This window comes from Anabrus simplex, chromosome 2, assembly GCF_040414725.1.
Source record: "Anabrus simplex isolate iqAnaSimp1 chromosome 2, ASM4041472v1, whole genome shotgun sequence".
Taxonomy (NCBI): Eukaryota; Metazoa; Arthropoda; class Insecta; order Orthoptera; family Tettigoniidae; genus Anabrus; species Anabrus simplex.
In genome coordinates, this window is record NC_090266.1 from 928544095 (window position 1) to 928563300 (window position 19206).

At 38.9% G+C, this 19206-nt stretch overlaps 1 protein-coding gene across 5 annotated transcripts in view; it reads right to left on the reverse strand.

Annotated features, from left to right (window-relative positions):
* The window catches only part of LOC136863192 (diacylglycerol lipase-beta), a 575063-nt gene that overhangs the window by 85282 nt on the left and 470575 nt on the right, over positions 1 to 19206 (reverse strand). For all 5 annotated transcript variants that reach the window (XM_067139553.2, XM_067139552.2, XM_067139549.2 and 2 more), the window contains 2 exons: positions 6341 to 6464; positions 3072 to 3215 (listed from right to left, as the gene is read on the reverse strand). In XM_067139553.2, the coding sequence (XP_066995654.2) occupies positions 3072 to 3215; positions 6341 to 6464 (268 nt within the window). The remainder of the gene's footprint in view (positions 1 to 3071; positions 3216 to 6340; positions 6465 to 19206) is intronic.

Below are 19206 nucleotides of genomic sequence, written 5' to 3' on the forward strand. Positions count from 1 at the left end.
TTCCTTGGTCTCAATGGTGCTTTGCGGTTTAGAGCAATTAAGTAAATTCTTGAAGTAATCTGCCAGAATGCTGCAATTTTCTTCATTTGACGTCGCCAGTGTGCAGTCCTTTAGCTCAAAGCATAGAGATGGTGGTTTATAGCCAGTGAGTTTGCATTTGAAGACTCTGTACTACTCTCTGCTTTCATTCTTCCTAATGTTTTGTTCTATCTTTTCAATGAGAGATTTTTCGTATTTACGTTTCTCAGTTCTGAACACCCTAGCTGCTTGGGCACATTGGGTTTTGTAGGTTTCCCAATCATTTTCTGATTTTGTAGAGTAGTACTGTTTCCAACGCACTGAGTCTTTCTCGGAGGACTGATTCGCAGGTACCATTCCACCAGGCATGCTTTTTTGCTTCTCTTGATTTCTGCAACGTCTTTGGTGGCCTCAACAAGGAGACTTTTGGCGTTGTTAAAGTCACGGTCATTTGGTCTAGCCTTCTCCTGGAACTCCTCGACCCTTTGCCGAAGTTTGTCATTGTTGAAGCGTGTGATCTGTTTGGTTGTCTTCCTTGTGTTTGCAGGAATTGGTTTGAATTTGATAAGAGACATATAATGATCTGAGGCCACATTGATGCCTTTCTTTACCTTGACATTCATAATCTCAGGGCTGTTTCTCCTGGAGATTGCAACATGATCAATTTGAACTCTCCGAGAGCTTGGACGGGAGAACGCCAAGTCATTTGCTTTCTGGGTAGATGGTGATAGTGGGTCAACATGACCTGCAGGTTGTGATTTTCGCAAATGGACACCAGTCTTTTGCCGTTGGGATTGGTTCTTTTGTGAGCAGGGTAATTTCCTATAACTTTCTTGTACTTCAGTTCACGACCTAGTTGGGCATTGAAGTCACCCAAAAGAAGCTTGACATGGTGTTTGGGGATTTTGTTTAATTTTTCATCCAGTAGGTCCCAGAAATTATCAACTTCGTCTGGATCAGACTTGTCCTTATCGTTTGTAGGAGCATGTGCGTTAACTAGGGCGTAGGTTTTGTTCGCGCATTTAATTGTGAGTATAGACAATCTGTCATTCACAGGTTTGAAATTTGCAACCGATTTAAGGATCTTGGTTCCAAGCATCACAGCTCCATTGAGGATTCCTCTTTGTGCTTTGCTCTTGAAAAATCGGTAGCCTTCGGATTCAAAAATCTCTTCATCTGGGTACCTTGTTTCCTGTAGGGCCATTATGGATATCTAATTTTCGTGAAGAGCTTTAGTGAGGGTTTTCAGCTTGCCAGTTTGTTATTATTATTTATTTATTTATTTATTTATTTATTTATTTATTTATTTATTTATTTATTTTTCTTAATGTGGCTATCCCTAGCCTAGTGCAGCCCTTGTAATGCAGACCCTCCAACTAGGGCAGGCAGCATCTGCCATGTGTGGGAACTGCAGGTTTTTGTAGTGGAGGATAATGTTGCGTGTGGTATGCGAGTTGCAGGGATATTGGAGACAGTACAAACACCCGGTCCCCAAACCCAAGGAAATAACCATTTAAGGTTATGACCTGACCCAGCCGGTAATTGAACCCAGGGCCCTCTGAACTGAAGACAAATGCGCCCGACCATTAAGCCATGGAGCCAGACGTTTTATTATGAACTGAGGTGACATGCTTCTTCAGGTTGCTAGTGTAGAGAGATCTTCTTCATTGGAGGAAACTCTTTTTACAAATGCATCAAATGGCATAGTTTTCACTAACAGGATCCAATTGGAAATAGCTCCAAACTTCAACTGAAGGTGGTAATTTACAAAATGAACTGGCTTCTGCCACTTCAAAATAACTGACTTGAAATTTTAAAATAGTATTCTAAAACCATAAACAGGTTTCATGCAATATGTGCTGACGTTTTAACAGTATGTTGCTTCCTTTCTTGTGAATAGATAGTTTATATAGACCACAGGATTTGTTTACTAAAAAACTCTGTTACTGTTTTCACTCAGATGTAGGTTATTTTGTAGAAAAAGCATTGTTTATCCATAGCTGTCCAAACTGAAAATAAATAATGCTATAAATTAGTGCCATATCCCATTAGAAAATATCTTCCTCAAGCTACAATTCAGCTTGTTTTATTACCCTGGTACATGACTTCTAAAGAAATTTGTACCAAGCGAGTTGGCCGTGCGGTTAGGGGCGCGTAGCTGTGAGCTTACATTTGGGAGAGAGTGGGTTAGAACCCGCACTATCGGCAGCCCTGAAGATGGTTTTCCGTGGTTTCCCATTTTCACACCAGGCAAATGCTGGGGCTGTACCTTAATTAAGGCCACGGCCACTTCCTTCCCACTCCTAGCCCTTTCCTATCCCATTGTCGCCATAAGACCTCTGTTGGTGAGACATATAAAAAAATTAAAAGAAAGGTACTTCAGACACACTGGCACCGGAACATCTGCAGAATTCAGAGAAAGGTCCCTTTGGTTATGGGATCAGTAGAGCTATAAATGAGCCCAATGCCTTGCTATAAGTGATATCTGCTATTTTAAAACTTGTGAGTTTAGACATGCTCTCCTTGCAACCACTTTAAAATCTGCTACTTCTGGGCAAGTTGACAATATTAATTAAAACTATTAATATTCTGATAACATAGTATTAAAATAGTATTGAGTTTATCTGCAGTAGTATAATTTGATATTGATACTTCTTGAGCGTTGAGAGTATCACAGTATTTTTTTTTTTCAATTTGCTTCATGTCACACCGACACAGGCAGGTATCAAAGTATCAAAAAGGTGGAAGATTTTCAATTATTGTAACTCTCTGTACTGGATACTTGCCGCGCTTAAGCGACTGCAGCTATTGAGCTCGGTATCACGGTATCAAAAGTATCGAGAACCCAGCTCCAGCACTATCAGAACTGCCCTTAAATGGGTGTAATTATGGTGAGATGTAAAGAAAAGAATGTGCAAAATTTGTGCTTATTTCCTTCATCATATTTACTACAGCCACAATATTTTCATGCTTCTACGCATCACTTTTTGATCTAAAATATTACTAGCATATTCAAACCTTATCAATATATAAAATATGTTATTTTTAATTACCATACTGTTAGCAGGAATGCCTGGAGCATCAAAGAATTCAGCTCCTGCTGTCAGATCAGTGAAGACATCACGAAGTGAAATGGAACCACGAATAACAAGGACAATGCTCCTAGTTTTATGGTCCGCAGCTACAAAATATGGCAGCTGAAATTAATATAAAGTCACAACATAACTTTAACATACATATAACAGATATTCAATGTGACACCACCATCACCACCACAACCTGGCGAGGCATGCACGGTTATCTTAAGAAAAGGACTAGATGAGATCAATAACAAAACAGGAATAGTAATCATGGTGTGGTTTCTGGGTTCACTTCTTGTAAATGGTTTAATATTCAAGTCTGACCCAAGTAACTTTAGTAATATGCACGTAAATACATATAATACTAATACACATTCTTACATACCCTAAAAACTTTGGCCTGATGTCAAAAGTAAGTAAGCAAGATAGCTTGTTATTTTACAAGACTACTGATATCATGTCCATAGTTCCAAGGACCTCCAGTATCACATGGAATCCGAATTAGACTGTTGTTTAAAAAATTCCACATGCATTAGCCAGGATAAAAACCATGGCTCTTGATGAGAAGCCAGTGACAATACCACTCTGCTATCATCCTCCCCTCCCCCAGGGCTTGATGTCAGTAATGTCCCTAACCTCTAATATCAGTTCTGTTGAAGCACTAGCCAAAGAAGGTCTCACGCTACTACTCACACTCCTGTTTTGTGTGTTCAGCTGAATAAAAGAAACAGTGTAGTTGCAAACATTAACCCATTTATGCCCAAATTATTTTTTAGTTCAAAGACTCAAGATTTGCACATGGAGATGGCTACTCATGTAAAGGAGCTAAAAGTTCTTCATTAATTTAGGTTTTGTACAAACACACTTTATCTTGTAAAAACTGCTGAAGATGATCATTTAACAATTGAAACTAGTCCAAAAAGATTTCTTAAATGAATTGATAACAATTACATCATATCAATGTGCTGATTATGTGGAAAATGAACTCCTTTTCTTAATAAGAACTAAACATGTGGGTTTTTAACAACCTGCTAAGTACTTGTTCAGAAATGAGGTTATTTAAATAGCTGGAAATTTTTACCAGACAAGAAATTATTTTCACAAACATACATTTGTATAGTGCTGTAAAATGAAGTCAATAATGGTTATCGTTTCCTTTCATAGGAAGAATATTTTGTTCACAGAATACATAACTAAATTGCATAACCAGTACTGGGGTTCAGATTTGCTCATGGTAAGTTGAAAAATAAATGACAGGAAGAGGAACATTACACCTAGTACATGATTTCAGTTTTTTAACCAAAAATTTTACATCAGCCCTTGATTGTTATTCTATTAGAAAAGAACTATGGTGTTTTTCCTCCACCACTCGTTATTTTGTCTCTTCAGGTTGTGGAAGTCGACCTCATTCCTTCGTACCTCTTCAAATTTGTACCAAAGTGCTTGGTAACTTCTCGGTAGAACTGTAGGCCACCTAGAGAAATTCTGTAGCTGCGGCTAAGAATTCAGCCATTATTCATAAATAAATCAAACAACTAATGTATGCATCTAGAAAAGCATCCAGGTGTGCAAATGATCTGTAAAACAACTTTTATCAGGGTCACGTAAAGTAAATGGAGATAAAGATGTTGATTCCCATAGGGAAGCTGAAATATTTGTTCTGAATGAGTAAATTTACAATGCCAATATAGTTGGTCCATTATTGGACATTATAAATTTTCCAGCCAACTCATTCCTGGTTGCCAGCGTTTCGTCCCAGCGTGCTAAGTTGGGCTCATCAGCTGGTAAATAGCACACCTACCAAGACGCATGGCTAGTGCATACCGTGGAAGCCACTGCGTAGGTTTGTCAGTGACATGATGGGAAAAAAAAACAGTAGTTACAACGCACAATTTAAATTGTCTGTAATAGAATTTGCCGAAAATAACGGCAATCGTGCTGCATCTCGTGAATTTTCTGTAGTACCATCACACGTGCGTTACTGGCGGAAGCAGAAAGAAGAATTACAGTGTACCAAGAAAACCACTTTATCATTTCTTTGAAGTGAAATACATTTTAGCGTAGGCAATTTTACAGATTTTATCCTAATGCAGTATTCTAATTTATTTCAGGCATCTGGCTCCTATCTTCAGCAAATTCTCATATGACACTGAAAGACAGTGGTTTCTGTATAATTATTGCTAGGGAACATATTATTGCCTTTGATTTTTTATTAAAATTAATTGTGTTAAACATATCTTTGATTATTTCGTACTATTTTAGGCCAAAATAAATTTTGTAACTTAAGTAATGTTTGATTTTTTCATTTCTATTTTAAATTTAGATTCACGTAACTTTCCCTCCCCATTTTTGAGGTCAAAAAAGGTTTAAAGAGGGGAGTTACGTGAGTAAATATGGTATTTATCTGAAGACAGCAGTTTACGAAGATGGGGAGTCTGACCTTGTCCTTTTGTGTTTTTATGCTTGTCTTTGTCTCCTCTTCTCACACTGACCTCTCATTGTGTTTGTCCTCTTATATGTTCCTTTTCTTGTTCCTCTCTCTCAATTTATATAACTTGAGTTGGCACTTGTTTCTTCCTTTCCAATACAAATATTTGATCTTCTTCTTCTTCTTCTTCTTCTTCTTCTTCTTCTTCTTCGTTAGTCCTGCCTGGTGGTAGAGTCTGCCATGTGGGTCTGCTGTCACCATCTTTTCCTGTCATGGGCCATGTCAGGGCAGAGATTTGTTGCTCTTGAGGTCTCCATTTAGTGGATCAGCCAATCGCAGCCTCGGTCGCCTCATTGCTCTTTGTCCAGCAACTGCCAGGGTATAGATCTTTTTCATGATTGTGTCCACTCCTCATCACAGCACATGTCCAAATTATTGTAAATGGCCCTCTTGCATTTTTCTCTCGATTGGTGCAATATAAAATTGTTTCCTTATTCTTTCATTGGATATCTGATCCAACCTGGTGATGCCAGCTGTCAGTCTAAGCATCTTCGTCTCCATGATACCCAGTTAAAACTCTGTGTCTCTACAGACATTCATTACCAGTGCAACAAGGCAAATGACAGTGCATACATTCTAATAAGAATAAATAATTTTAGATATATTAAAAATAAGTTAGACAACAAAAGTGAAATCTCTTAATTGCAAATTATGTAAGGTATTTGAAATAGAATGTCAACTGCCCTATTGTCGTATGTAAATTCTTAAATGGTCATTGCTATTAAATAATACATTCCATAAAAGAAGAACTTACCTGGAAGAGATCGTTATGATATGAGGCATACAAAATTTCACCTTCACTGAGTTGTGAGAGGTATTTAGTTCCTGACAAATGGCATAGGCAGCAGTTATCACCCTTCACGAGAATAGCCTTTCTTCTGAAAAATAAAATTAAAAAATTATATATATATAGCTCAATAACTGAAATTCCCCAGTCCAAAATCATCTCATCTAATCCTTATTCCTTTGAAGGTGCAAGGAAAAGCAAATAAGAAAGAATAAACTACAGATCAATTTGTAAAAAGCATAAAATATGACTTCATTTTGGTGATATAATTCCTTGATCAGTCTTCTCTCTCTCTCCATTCCACTCCATGTTTTTTAAGTATCTCCAAGAGCTTATCCCACCTCACTTTGTCAAATGCCTTCTCTAAGTCTACAAAGACTGTGTATACTTTTCTATAAGTTTTCTATAAGTTTAAGTATCTTGGAAGTATTGTGACTGAAGACCTTCACTCTATAACAGACATAAAAGCTCGAATTGCCTTAGCCAAGGAAAGCTTCAACAAGAAGAAAAAACTGTTTTGTCACCCGCTAGAGAAAGATCTGAGGAAGAGGCTTGCAAGGTGTTGCATATGGAGTATAGCTCTATATGGCGCTGAAACATGGACATTAAGGAAGGAAGAACAGAGAAGAATAGAGGCATTTGAGATGTGGATTTGGCGAAGAATTGAAGGTGTAAAGTGGGAAGATAAAATATCAAATGAGGAAGTTCTGAAGAGAGGAGCATGCTGACCGTAATCCAAAATAGGAAGAAAAACTGGATAGGGCATAATCTAAGACACAACACCATACTACGAGTAGCAATTGAAGGGATGATAAAAGGAAAACGAGGAAGAGGAAGGAGGCGATATCAGTTATTAGACAGCATTAGAAAAAGAAAGGAAGATTATGCAAAAGTGAAGAAAAGGGCACAAGATCGAGAGATATGGAGGTCACAGCCATGATTGGACCTGCCGAATGGCAGAACAACCTATGATGATGATGATGATGATGATGATGATGATGATGATGATGATGATGATTTTGGTGACAAATGAAATACAATTTTGTGAAAGATTCTAATAGTAAGTTACTGACTGAGCAAGTGGCTGTGTGGTTTGAGTCACGTAGCTGTCAACTTGCACTCGGAAGATAGTGGGTTCGAACCCCACTGTCGGCAGCCCTGAAGAAGGTTTTCCGTGGAATCCCATTTTCACACCGGGCAAATGTTGAGGCTTACCTTAATTAAGGCCATGGTTGCTTCCTTCCCACTCCTAGCCCTTTCCTATCGCATAGTCCCCATAAAACCTATCTATGTTGATGCAATGTAAAGCAAATTGAAAAAAAGGAACTTACTATTTATTTTTTTTCCTTTCAGGCGTTAAAATCATGCTATCACAGTCAAACATTCAGTAGCGATAGGATAGGAAAGGGCTATGACTGCAAAAGAAGCATCGGTGGTCTTCATTAAGGTATAGTCCCAGTATTTGCCTGGTATGAAAAGGGAAACCATGGTAAACCATCTTCAGGGTTGCCTATGGTGGGAAATAAGTCACATTTAATTACTGCAGGTCAAGGATCTTCTACTGAGCAACACATTACACTATACAATGTGACACAGATACAGTAAATATTTTTCAGCATAATTATTCAGCCACTGTAGACATTTGTCTGAACATTCCACAAATCCTTCGACTCCCCAAAAATAGTAATCTCTTCCTTGGGTAAAGAGCCACTGAAAAACCACTGTTTATACTTGTTCATCATTTACAAATTATTATTCACTGAAATATCATTTCAGCTTGCTGTACACATGAACGTAGTACAGAGCAAGATCCAGAACATATCAGATGCTTCCACACATCCCATCTAAACCTTAACAGCAAAGCATGTGTTGTGAAATCTTTGTGTGGCATGGCATTGTCGTGAATAAGAAAAATTCCTCTGGTTAATTTTCAACACCACCTGTATTTTGCAACTTTGTGCAAAGACCTCAGTATCTGGCAGTAAGAAGTGCATGAATGGTTGTGTGGTTGTGCCATTTTTAATACACTCAAAGTAAACAACTTCTTCACAGTCAAAGAAGACACACATTCCCTGTTGTTGGTGCAACTTAGAATTCTTCTGAACAGGTGACAATGTGTGCTGGCCATTCTATAGACCCTCTCTATTTCTGGTGTGGAATGATGCATCAATGTCTCATTGCCCAGAATGATACATTATAAGAAATCATTGCCTTCTACAGAATAACATTCAAGAAGTCCAGAGGACCCACAAAATATCTCTCTTTCCGTTCATGAATGAAGGAGGAACCCACCATGAGCACAACTGTGTAGCAGCTGTGACAGTCGCTCTACGATTGCTGTGGATACTTTCATCAAACTGCAGAAGGGATCTTTTATGATCAACACTAAAGGCCTTCCTTGTTGATTAGTATCAGTCACATCTGAACGGTCTTGGTCAAACAGCTGGCACTATCTCTCTACGGCTGCATTTATCTCATACACCACCACAATTTCAGAGTTTATTTGAGACGTTTTGACCATACAAACAATACTGTTCCTCATACTCCAACCAGTTGCTATGCCATTTTTTACAAGTGCTATGATGTACCACGTACCACTACTATAACAGAAGGGTCTCTGTATGAAGGCGTGAGCATGACTTCTGTTCTGCACATGTGTTGTTGCATATTGCTGCCACATATCTACAGGGTCTTCTCTTATAAACCCAGACCGAGCACATGGTGTTTGTACTCTGCACTACAGCAGCTGCCTCAGCCCAAGTTATGTCACGCACGTCTACCCTGCTTTACAATATCTAGTAAGTACATATCTATTACATCTTTTAATTCTATTCCTTTCTGTACAGTACTTCTACAGTTCAGCACTAACATTTTTATGTCATCCCTACTTGACTTCCAGTTCCCTGTTCCCTTATCACCTCTCCCTAATTCCGTGAATGTACCTCTCTATAAACCTTCTAAACAAATTTTCTAACTTATAGGTACCACTGCGGTTTAAGTGAAGGCCATCTGAGAGCAGATCCGTATCTCCTACCCACCCATTAGGATCTAGAAATCTCACTCCCAGTTTCCCCACATACCCACTCCATAGTCTCATTGCTTTGTTTTATGTTGTCATGCTCTAATGTAAATGTGAGTTCAACAACCTTAGGGGAGGAAGACAGCTTGGTTACATTCTTAAAACAACATTTCACTTACAGTACCCAAGCATATTGCAACTTATTAATAACTAGGTAGAATAATTAAGTAGAATTATGTAGAATTGAGGGAGCCTCTGTGGCTCAGATGGCAGCGTGTCGGCCTCTCACCGTGTTACGACCGCGCTATTACGTCTTACCTTCTGCCGCATTCTTCTGCTTGCTCGCCCAGCTGTTCACTAACTGGCCTGCTATCTCACACTGCTGCTTCCTCGTTGTGACGTCACACCTACGTATTTTTCATCGAGTAACTTCTCGAATATGTTCACCACCTATATAAGCAAGCTATTCCTTACTCTCGGCGGTCAGACATTCAGTTGGAAAACAACTCGAGTGGAGAGAGCGGAACTGTTCTCCAACGGCTGGTCCGTTGGGACGTTTTACCTACTTTTATTTGTGAATTGCTGCATTGATTTATCAACAGACTGGGTGAGCAAAAGTTACAACCTTTTATATCTTTCAATATCAAGATTTGAACTTTGAATGTTAAATTATATGGGGTTTCGTGGTTTCAATTCTAACTAAGTCCTTCAGACTGGAACCTTTTATCAACCTCATGCGCCAGAATCAACTGTGTTTGGACAAGTGAGAGTAGTGTTGCCACACCTTGAACTTTTCACTGATCCGAGTGATCGTTTACATTGCCAACGTGATAGCGTCTAAGCAGCCTGGAAGGATCCCCCCCCCTCTTCATCCCTTTTTTTTTTTTCTTCTTCCCTCCTTACTTCGCTTTCCTTTTCTTTCCTTTTCTTCCTTTCGGATATTGAGTACTAAAAATTCTTGTCATCCGATGCGCTATAACCTTCCTGCCCTCCTTTGGGTGCAAAATCGAGATTGTAAGGGTGGCCTTAAATCATTGTTTATATAAAGATTTAGTGGCTTTGTTTCTTAATTAAAGTATTTGTGTACTTATATAGGTGTTGATTATAGTTTTCCCTGTCGAACCTTGCTCTTGGGCTTTTCTTGAAAGTCATAATAACAGATCCCAAGAAATCTTGATAATTATTACTCTTGATTGTGTCTTGGTTGTCAAACGGGCTGAGCCCTTATCTAAAGTTTGTAATTCCCCCCCTCTTTGCTTGTTGTACCCTGCTTATTCTAGTTATTAGAAGTTTAAAATACAACTTGTTTTAAAACCATTCTCCTCTTCTTACATTTGTTCAGTTGTGCGTTCTCTCTCATTCTTTACCTTTCCCTTTTCCTTTCTTCTTTAAAAAAAAAAAAAAAAAAAAAAAAATGTACTTACCACGGACACCCCTCTTGGGTAGCCCGCCGTGGCGTCCACTGGCTCTGCTGATTGGTGAATGATAAAATCTGATATATTAGGTTTCACCCAACGAGGCATTGACCGGAAGTCTTTCCGTGGTCCGACAAGTCACCACCAGTGAAATAACTTTGGTATACCTTGAGCGTTGTGGTGTCCCAAAGATTATCTTTTGACGATCTTTGTTGTTGTGGGTCGACCATCTCATTTTCTATGCTAAGGTTTCCGTTCCTTTTGCCACTGGTATGAATAAAATATTTATTGGTACCCCACATTGACCTATCTCGTCACAAATGGTAGCAGACAATCTTTTCCATTAATTATACGCTCTGTTTTTCTTTTCCCTATCGTTATGGCATGTTTTTCGGATAACTTTCCTCTGGGTGACAGTTCTAATTCTTCACCACTTCCCTCGTATCATAATCTGTCCTTACCGACCCCTCTTATCGGGGACTTGATTTCTTTCTCTCCTTCTTCGGATTCACTAATGCATTCTTCTGATGACATAAAATCTCCTCCAGTCGTCAAACAACATGCAATGTTTCCATCACCAACCCATTTTTCTTCCTCCCCCCATCTTACTTCTGTTGACAGTGCACTTAATATTCAGATAGTTAAGCAATCATTGCTTCTTGTACCTCAGCTACAAGCTACTGATCCTCGCAGCTTGACCATTTGGCTTTTCTCTGTGAGAAAATTTTTAAATATTACACTTGCTTCCTTTCCTCAATTAATTGGTCTTTTGTCAGCTAAAACTACTGGTTTCTTTTCAAAATTTTGGCTTGATAATATGTCTAATTTTTCTTCATGGTTTCACTTACGGACTATCATACATAATTATTTTTTGCCCTATGAGATTCGTTACAAATTAAGCACTGACTTTGTCCGTCGCCACCAACTACCTACTGAATCTACACATGACTATCTTGATTCTATTACTACCTATAGTGATGTATTGAACATTGCTTGTAATACTTCTGAATTAATTTCAATTGTCCGTTTTTATGCTGCTCCTTCCTTTCGTCAGCTCCTCGATGCACTTAACCCCCCCACTACCATGCTTCAGTTATACAATTTGGCTCAGTCTCATGTCATTAATTCCTTAGGAGATCTTTCATATTATTCATCTATTCCCCCCCCTGGTATCGTACCCCCTCCCTTACCTATTTCGTTACCTTCACCTTCTGTCTCTCCTTCTTCATCAACAAATCGTTCAACTATAACATGCTTTCGTTGCAAAGGTCAGGGACATATTTCTAAGTATTGTACTGCCTCACTTTCGGGAAACGCCTTCCACCCACGTCGTTAGGCAGTCGTCGTATTATTGGGGAAAACCTGCCTTCACTTACTTTTTCTCCTCCTGAAAATGTTCCTCCGTTTTCTTCTAGTGCTTCTTTTCTTCCTTGTACTTCTCATGTGTTGATAACTGTGAATAATTTGCCATCAGTTGCTCTCTTAGATTCAGGTGCTGCCGTATCCCTTATTAGTTTCTCATTTTTTGAATCCTTAAAAGCCAATTTTCCTCATTTGCAATATACTTCATCTTCTCGGCAATGTATTTCCGCATCAAACCAACCTCTTCATGTCCTTGGCACTATATCTCTAAACATTAAAATGCAATATTTTTCCTGGCCCTTTACTTTTCTTGTGGTTGAGCATTTATCGTCTCCTCTCATCTTAGGGTTTGATTTTTTTTCTCACACTGGTCTCATTCTTGATTCCGTTCATTCCCAGGTTTCTTTTCATTTTTCATCCAAATCTGTTCCGTTGATAAACCCTTTTGATTATCCCTTTTCCCATCAGTCTTCCTCCCTCGCAATTAATTCTATTCATTCTGATCAGGTACAGTCTCTCCTCCAGGAATTTTCTGATGTGATTACCCCTAATTTAGGGACTGTTAAGAACTTCACAGCCCATATCGATTTGACTGACACTACTCCGGTTCGCTCCTCTCCGTATTTTCTTAGCCCTCCTAGGATGAAGATTCTTAATGAATTAATTGATAAGATGCTTCGTGATGGCACTATCATTCCTTCATCCTCCAATTATGCCTCTCCTGCCTTCATTGTTAATAAACCTGATGGCTCCTTTCGATTTATAGTCGATTATAGAAAATTAAACGCCCGTATACTGTATGATGCCTATCCGATGCCTAAATTACAATCCGCTTTCCAACATTTTTCTAATTCTCATTATTTTACTATTTTTGACTTCAACTCCGCTTACAATCAGATTCCCCTTGATGATGTTAGCTCTCGCTACACTGCGTTTATTACGCCTACTGGTTTATATCAGTTCAAAAAAGTTCCATTTGGGTTAAATCTTGGATCTCAAATCATGCAGCGTTTTGTTGATTCTTTATTTTCCGATCTTAAGTACAAATATTTGTTTCCTTTTATTGACGATATCCTTGTTTATTCTCCTGATTTCGAATCTCACTTACTGCATGTCCGTGAAGTTCTTACACGTCTTCGTTCCGTTGGCTTGACTGTTAACCCTTCCAAGGTTCTTGTCGCTCAAACATCTATCAAATTTCTTGGTCATATCCTCAGCTCACAGGGTGTCGCTGTTGATCCTGACCGTGTTTCCGCCATTCATAAAATTCCCCCTCCTCAGAATTTGAAACAATTGCGCTCCTTTTTAGGCATGGTGGGCTTTTATGCCAAATACATTCCTAATTTTTCTCAAATTTCGGAACCATTAAATCTCCTTAAAAGAAAAGGCGTTAAATTTCATTGGACTAATTCTCAACAAGTTGCTTTTGATACCTTAAAATCCAAACTTTCTCATGCCCCCCTCTTGCAAATCCCCGATTTTTCCCTTCCCTTTGAACTTTCAACTGATGCCTCTGACATCGCTCTTGGCGCTGTTTTACAACAAACTTGTAATGGCCAAACCTTACCCATTGCCTATTTTAGTCGTCTTTTATCTCCTGCAGAACGAAAATATTCTGTCTACGAAAGAGAAGCTCTGGGGCTTCTTTTGGCTATTGAACATTTTGCCGAATACTTGGACCATCGCGAATTTGTAGTACAGACCGATAATCAAGCATTATCCTGGTTGCTTCATAATGCTCCTAAAATAGGTCGTACTGGTCGTTGGCTCCTTCGGTTATCTCGTTTTAAATTTTCGCTTAAGTTTGTATCGGGTTTTCATAATTCAGTTGCTGATGCTTTATCCCGCCTTTTTGAAGATACTCAATCCCATGACTCTGAAATTGATTCTTTGCCTGTTAATGCTATTACCTCTATTTCCTCCCTTACTAATTTTCCCCTTTCCTTTCAGTCCTGTCTGGACCATCAGAAACAAGATCCGTATTGTCAACAGCTCATTCAAGACCTTTCTCTCCCAAATTATTCTGGTCCTTTTCGTTTGCAGAATCGTCTGCTAATTTTTAAACCTACTCCACGTGCTATTTCTTGCCTCGTTCTTCCTTCAAATTTACGTCCTATGATTTTTCAGTATTTCCATGGTTCCCCTGTTGGGGGCCACTTTGGAATGGCCAAAACTTATGCTCGTCTTGCCTCTTTATTTTTTTGGCCACAGATGAGAAAAGACATATATTCTTGGGTTCGTTTATGTGATTCTTGTCAAAAACATAAGCCACTCAACCACCAACCCTATGGGACCTATGCCGCTTCTCCTGCCACTTATTCCGCTGAAAAATTCTATATTGATATTGTTGGCCCGTTAGTAAAATCCTCAAAAGCTAATGCTTATATATTCACTTTGCTCGACGGTTTCTCCAAGTTTCTTATTGTTCGTCCGTTACGAAATATTTCTTCCCAAATAATTATTAATTTATTATCCACTCAGATTTTTCCCATCATTGGTCTTCCTAAAGTATTAATTTCCGACAATGCTTCTATTTTTACTTCTAAGGCCTTTTATAATTTTTGTTTCTCTTACGGTATCAAGAAAGTTTTTACTTCCCCCTATCATCCTCAGGGTAACATTGTAGAACGTTACCATCGAAATCTCAAAACTTTTCTTTCTATTTTTCATTCTACTGACCATAAGTCTTGGGATTCCGAACTCCCCCATTTTGTTTTGGCATTAAATACTACTATTAATTCATCTACATCCTTTACTCCTGCCAAGTTGTTTCTTGGCAGAGAGTTACACACACCCCTTTCTTTATCTTGGAATTTATCCTCATTATTGGATACCCCCTCTCATCTTCTCACTGATACTCAACTGAATCAAGCCCTTCAACAACTTCTTCACGCCAGAGATCTTCATCGTAAGGCTTGTAATTCCCGAGTCCATTCCCCATCTTTTCAAGTTTCTGATTTTGTACTCTTAAAGAATCATCCCATTAGTTCTACTTCTCAAAATTTATCTGCAAAGCTTTCCCCTCGCTGGATTGGTCCTTTCCGTATCCTCTCTTTTCCCTCTCCGACCACTGCCCTCCTCCAATCCCTTGACACTCCTACTGAAGTTAAAAAAGCTCATTTTTCTCAGATGAAGAAATTTTTCCCTCCTTCCTCTCCTGAGGGTTAGGGATAGAGACTTCTTCCAGGCTGCCTTTGTTGTTCCTTTTGGTTAGGTTTTTTATCTTCTCTCATTTGTCCATTTTGGGTTTTCTATACTTGTATTTTCTTTTTCTCTTTCCTTTTGCTCACTCAATTCTGCTCTCTCCACTCACCCTCCCCCTATGTCTGACTCTCCCATATATAAATTTTAGGGGTTTTACATTCCCTTTTTTGATTTCTTGTATGGGAAACTTTACTTTAAATTACGTATATTGTTCAAAAATACTTATTTTTATTGTATCTCTCTCTCCATATATATATTAAGGCCACTCCTTTTTTTATTAATGTATATATGTCTATTTTTTGTAACTCTCTATTTCCCTCCATATCACCTTTCTCTTCCTTTCTACTTTCTACCATCTTTGTTTTCCCTTCTTCTCTCTCTCTTTCCTTCCATTCCTTTTCCTTTTATTTTTCGCTGCTTATGCCTGTTTGGTTTTTGCTTTCCGTTTCTGCTTCATCGTTCTACGAGTTCCGGCGATGGTATCCTCCGTGGTCATCATGGGAATTTCTTCTCCACCTCTGGATCATCATCGTCATCTCCCCCATCCTTCGGATTCGCCGAGTGGTGGGAATATGTTACGACCGCGCTATTACGTCTTACCTTCTGCCGCATTCTTCTGCTTGCTCGCCCAGCTGTTCACTAACTGGCCTGCTATCTCACACTGCTGCTTCCTCGTTGTGACGTCACACCTACGTATTTTTCATCGAGTAACTTCTCGAATATGTTCACCACCTATATAAGCAAGCTATTCCTTACTCTCGGCGGTCAGACATTCAGTTGGAAAACAACTCGAGTGGAGAGAGCGGAACTGTTCTCCAACGGCTGGTCCGTTGGGACGTTTTACCTACTTTTATTTGTGAATTGCTGCATTGATTTATCAACAGACTGGGTGAGCAAAAGTTACAACCTTTTATATCTTTCAATATCAAGATTTGAACTTTGAATGTTAAATTATATGGGGTTTCGTGGTTTCAATTCTAACTAAGTCCTTCAGACTGGAACCTTTTATCAACCTCATGCGCCAGAATCAACTGTGTTTGGACAAGTGAGAGTAGTGTTGCCACACCTTGAACTTTTCACTGATCCGAGTGATCGTTTACATTGCCAACGTGATAGCGTCTAAGCAGCCTGGAAGGATCCCCCCCCCCTCTTCATCCCTTTTTTTTTTTTCTTCTTCCCTCCTTACTTCGCTTTCCTTTTCTTTCCTATTCTTCCTTTCGGATATTGAGTACTAAAAATTCTTGTCATCCGATGCGCTATAACCTTCCTGCCCTCCTTTGGGTGCAAAATCGAGATTGTAAGGGTGGCCTTAAATCATTGTTTATATAAAGATTTAGTGGCTTTGTTTCTTAATTAAAGTATTTGTGTACTTATATAGGTGTTGATTATAGTTTTCCCTGTCGAACCTTGCTCTTGGGCTTTTCTTGAAAGTCATAATAACAGATCCCAAGAAATCTTGATAATTATTACTCTTGATTGTGTCTTGGTTGTCAAACGGGCTGAGCCCTTATCTAAAGTTTGTAATTCCCCCCCTCTTTGCTTGTTGTACCCTGCTTATTCTAGTTATTAGAAGTTTAAAATACAACTTGTTTTAAAACCATTCTCCTCTTCTTACATTTGTTCAGTTGTGCGTTCTCTCTCATTCTTTACCTTTCCCTTTTCCTTTCTTCTTTAAAAAAAAAAAAAAAAAAAAAAAAATGTACTTACCACGGACACCCCTCTCGGGTAGCCCGCCGTGGCGTCCACTGGCTCTGCTGATTGGTGAATGATAAAATCTGATATATTAGGTTTCACCCAACGAGGCATTGACCGGAAGTCTTTCCGTGGTCCGACAAGTCACCACCAGTGAAATAACTTTGGTATACCTTGAGCGTTGTGGTGTCCCAAAGATTATCTTTTGACGATCTTTGTTGTTGTGGGTCGACCATCTCATTTTCTATGCTAAGGTTTCCGTTCCTTTTGCCACTGGTATGAATAAAATATTTATTGGTACCCCACATTGACCTATCTCGTCACAACCGCTGGATACCGTGGTTCAAATCCCGGGCAATCCATGTGAGAATTGTGCTGGACAAAGCGGAGGCGGGACAGGTTTTTCTCCGGGTACTCCGGTTTTCCCTGTCATCTTTCATTCCAGCAACACTCTCCATTCTCAATTCATAGCATCTATCAGTCATTAATAATCACTTTGGGAGTGGCGACCCCATCGTACTAATAGCCTATATATGATTCACTCATTACATCCCTGACCCGGTCAATGACTCAAAAACAGGTTGTAGGTTTTTTAAAAAAAATGTAGATTTGTAAATGAGTAGGACCGTAAGCGTAAAGCAGTAGACTTACGCATTTGTTTATAATCGAGAAAAAAAGGTATGCGAGTCATGCAAACCTGGTAGGGTTAAACATTTGAATATTTAATTAATATGAAATTGTTAGGCAGGTCTGTTCAGTTGATTTCTTTATGTGAACTTATAACTTAGGGAATCTGTGTTGACTACACAGAGATGTCTGAGTATCCTTCCAATACCAGATCATGAAAGGTCAGTTGAGACCATATTTAATGTGATGCTAATTTAAATAATATTTAGGTAACAGGGAGCAGTAAACTCCCAAATTCAGGTGTGTTCTCAGGAAGCTCCTAATTAATTTGTTGGAGCAGTGCAAATTCATATAAGTCAGTGTAATCCTTTTGGTGATTTTATTTTTGATAACTGCAAATTAAATTAACAGAATATAATTTTTGACACTGCTCGGAGTTCTTTTGTGTAACAGTTATTGTATTTGGAATTGTTGATAAAGGTAACGAAGTTACGTCAGTCATTGGTACATACTGCACACCTGTGGTGTCAATAATTAATTTCAATTTTAATTAATCGGTTAGGAGAATTCCTGTTTGTGGTGTACTGAGCCATTGATGGCTGTTTTACTGTCAGAGTCCATTTTATGATTTTATTTGCTTACTTAATATTTTTGATTTTTTAATTAATTTCGATTTGAATAAATTAATTAGTAAAAATTTAACCTGGTCCATTGTCATTAGTAGTAAATAGTACCCGTAGTACTTGAGATCCTTGTCCGACTCTGCTGAAAGGTCAGAGTACTGGCCTTCGGTTCAGAGGGTCCCGGGTTCGATTCCCAGCCGGGTCGGGGATTTTAATCACTTCTGATTAATTCTTCTGGCTCGGGGGACTGGGCGTTTGTGTCCGTCCCAACACTCTCCTCTTCATATTCACACAACACACTACACTACCAACCACCACAGAAACACGCAATAGTGATTACATCCCTCCAAATAGGGTTGGCGTCAGGAAGGGCACCCGGCCATAAAACACGGCCAAATCCACATGCGCAACACAGTTTGCACCCGCGACCCCACAGGTGTGGGAAATACGGTAGGAAAATAAGAAGAAGAATACCCAACTAATCGCACCCAAAGCAGATAAGAGTCTCATAGCGGTAATTACAGTATGTATATTTTATTTACAGAGCACCGTGGCAGAAGAATGATAGAGAGGAATACCGCTGATTCAACATTCCCAAGGGTACAATACACGTGAACGAATTGTTTAATGGCATATTCAAGCAAAATGCACTGTCCAGCAAATTTGTGCTCATTCTAGATTCATTTTCTGGACATAAATCTATACAAAATGAAGATACCGTACAGCTGATGATGATCCCTCCTAGTACCGCAGCTTACTGTCAACCACTAGATGTATACGGGTTTAGAGTATAGAAAGGCTTTGTACGTAGATTATCTGAAAATGTTCAATTATCGAATTTGGTTATCATTTTGGCGCAGAGAAACACCATCTTGAAAATTCAATCTCTGA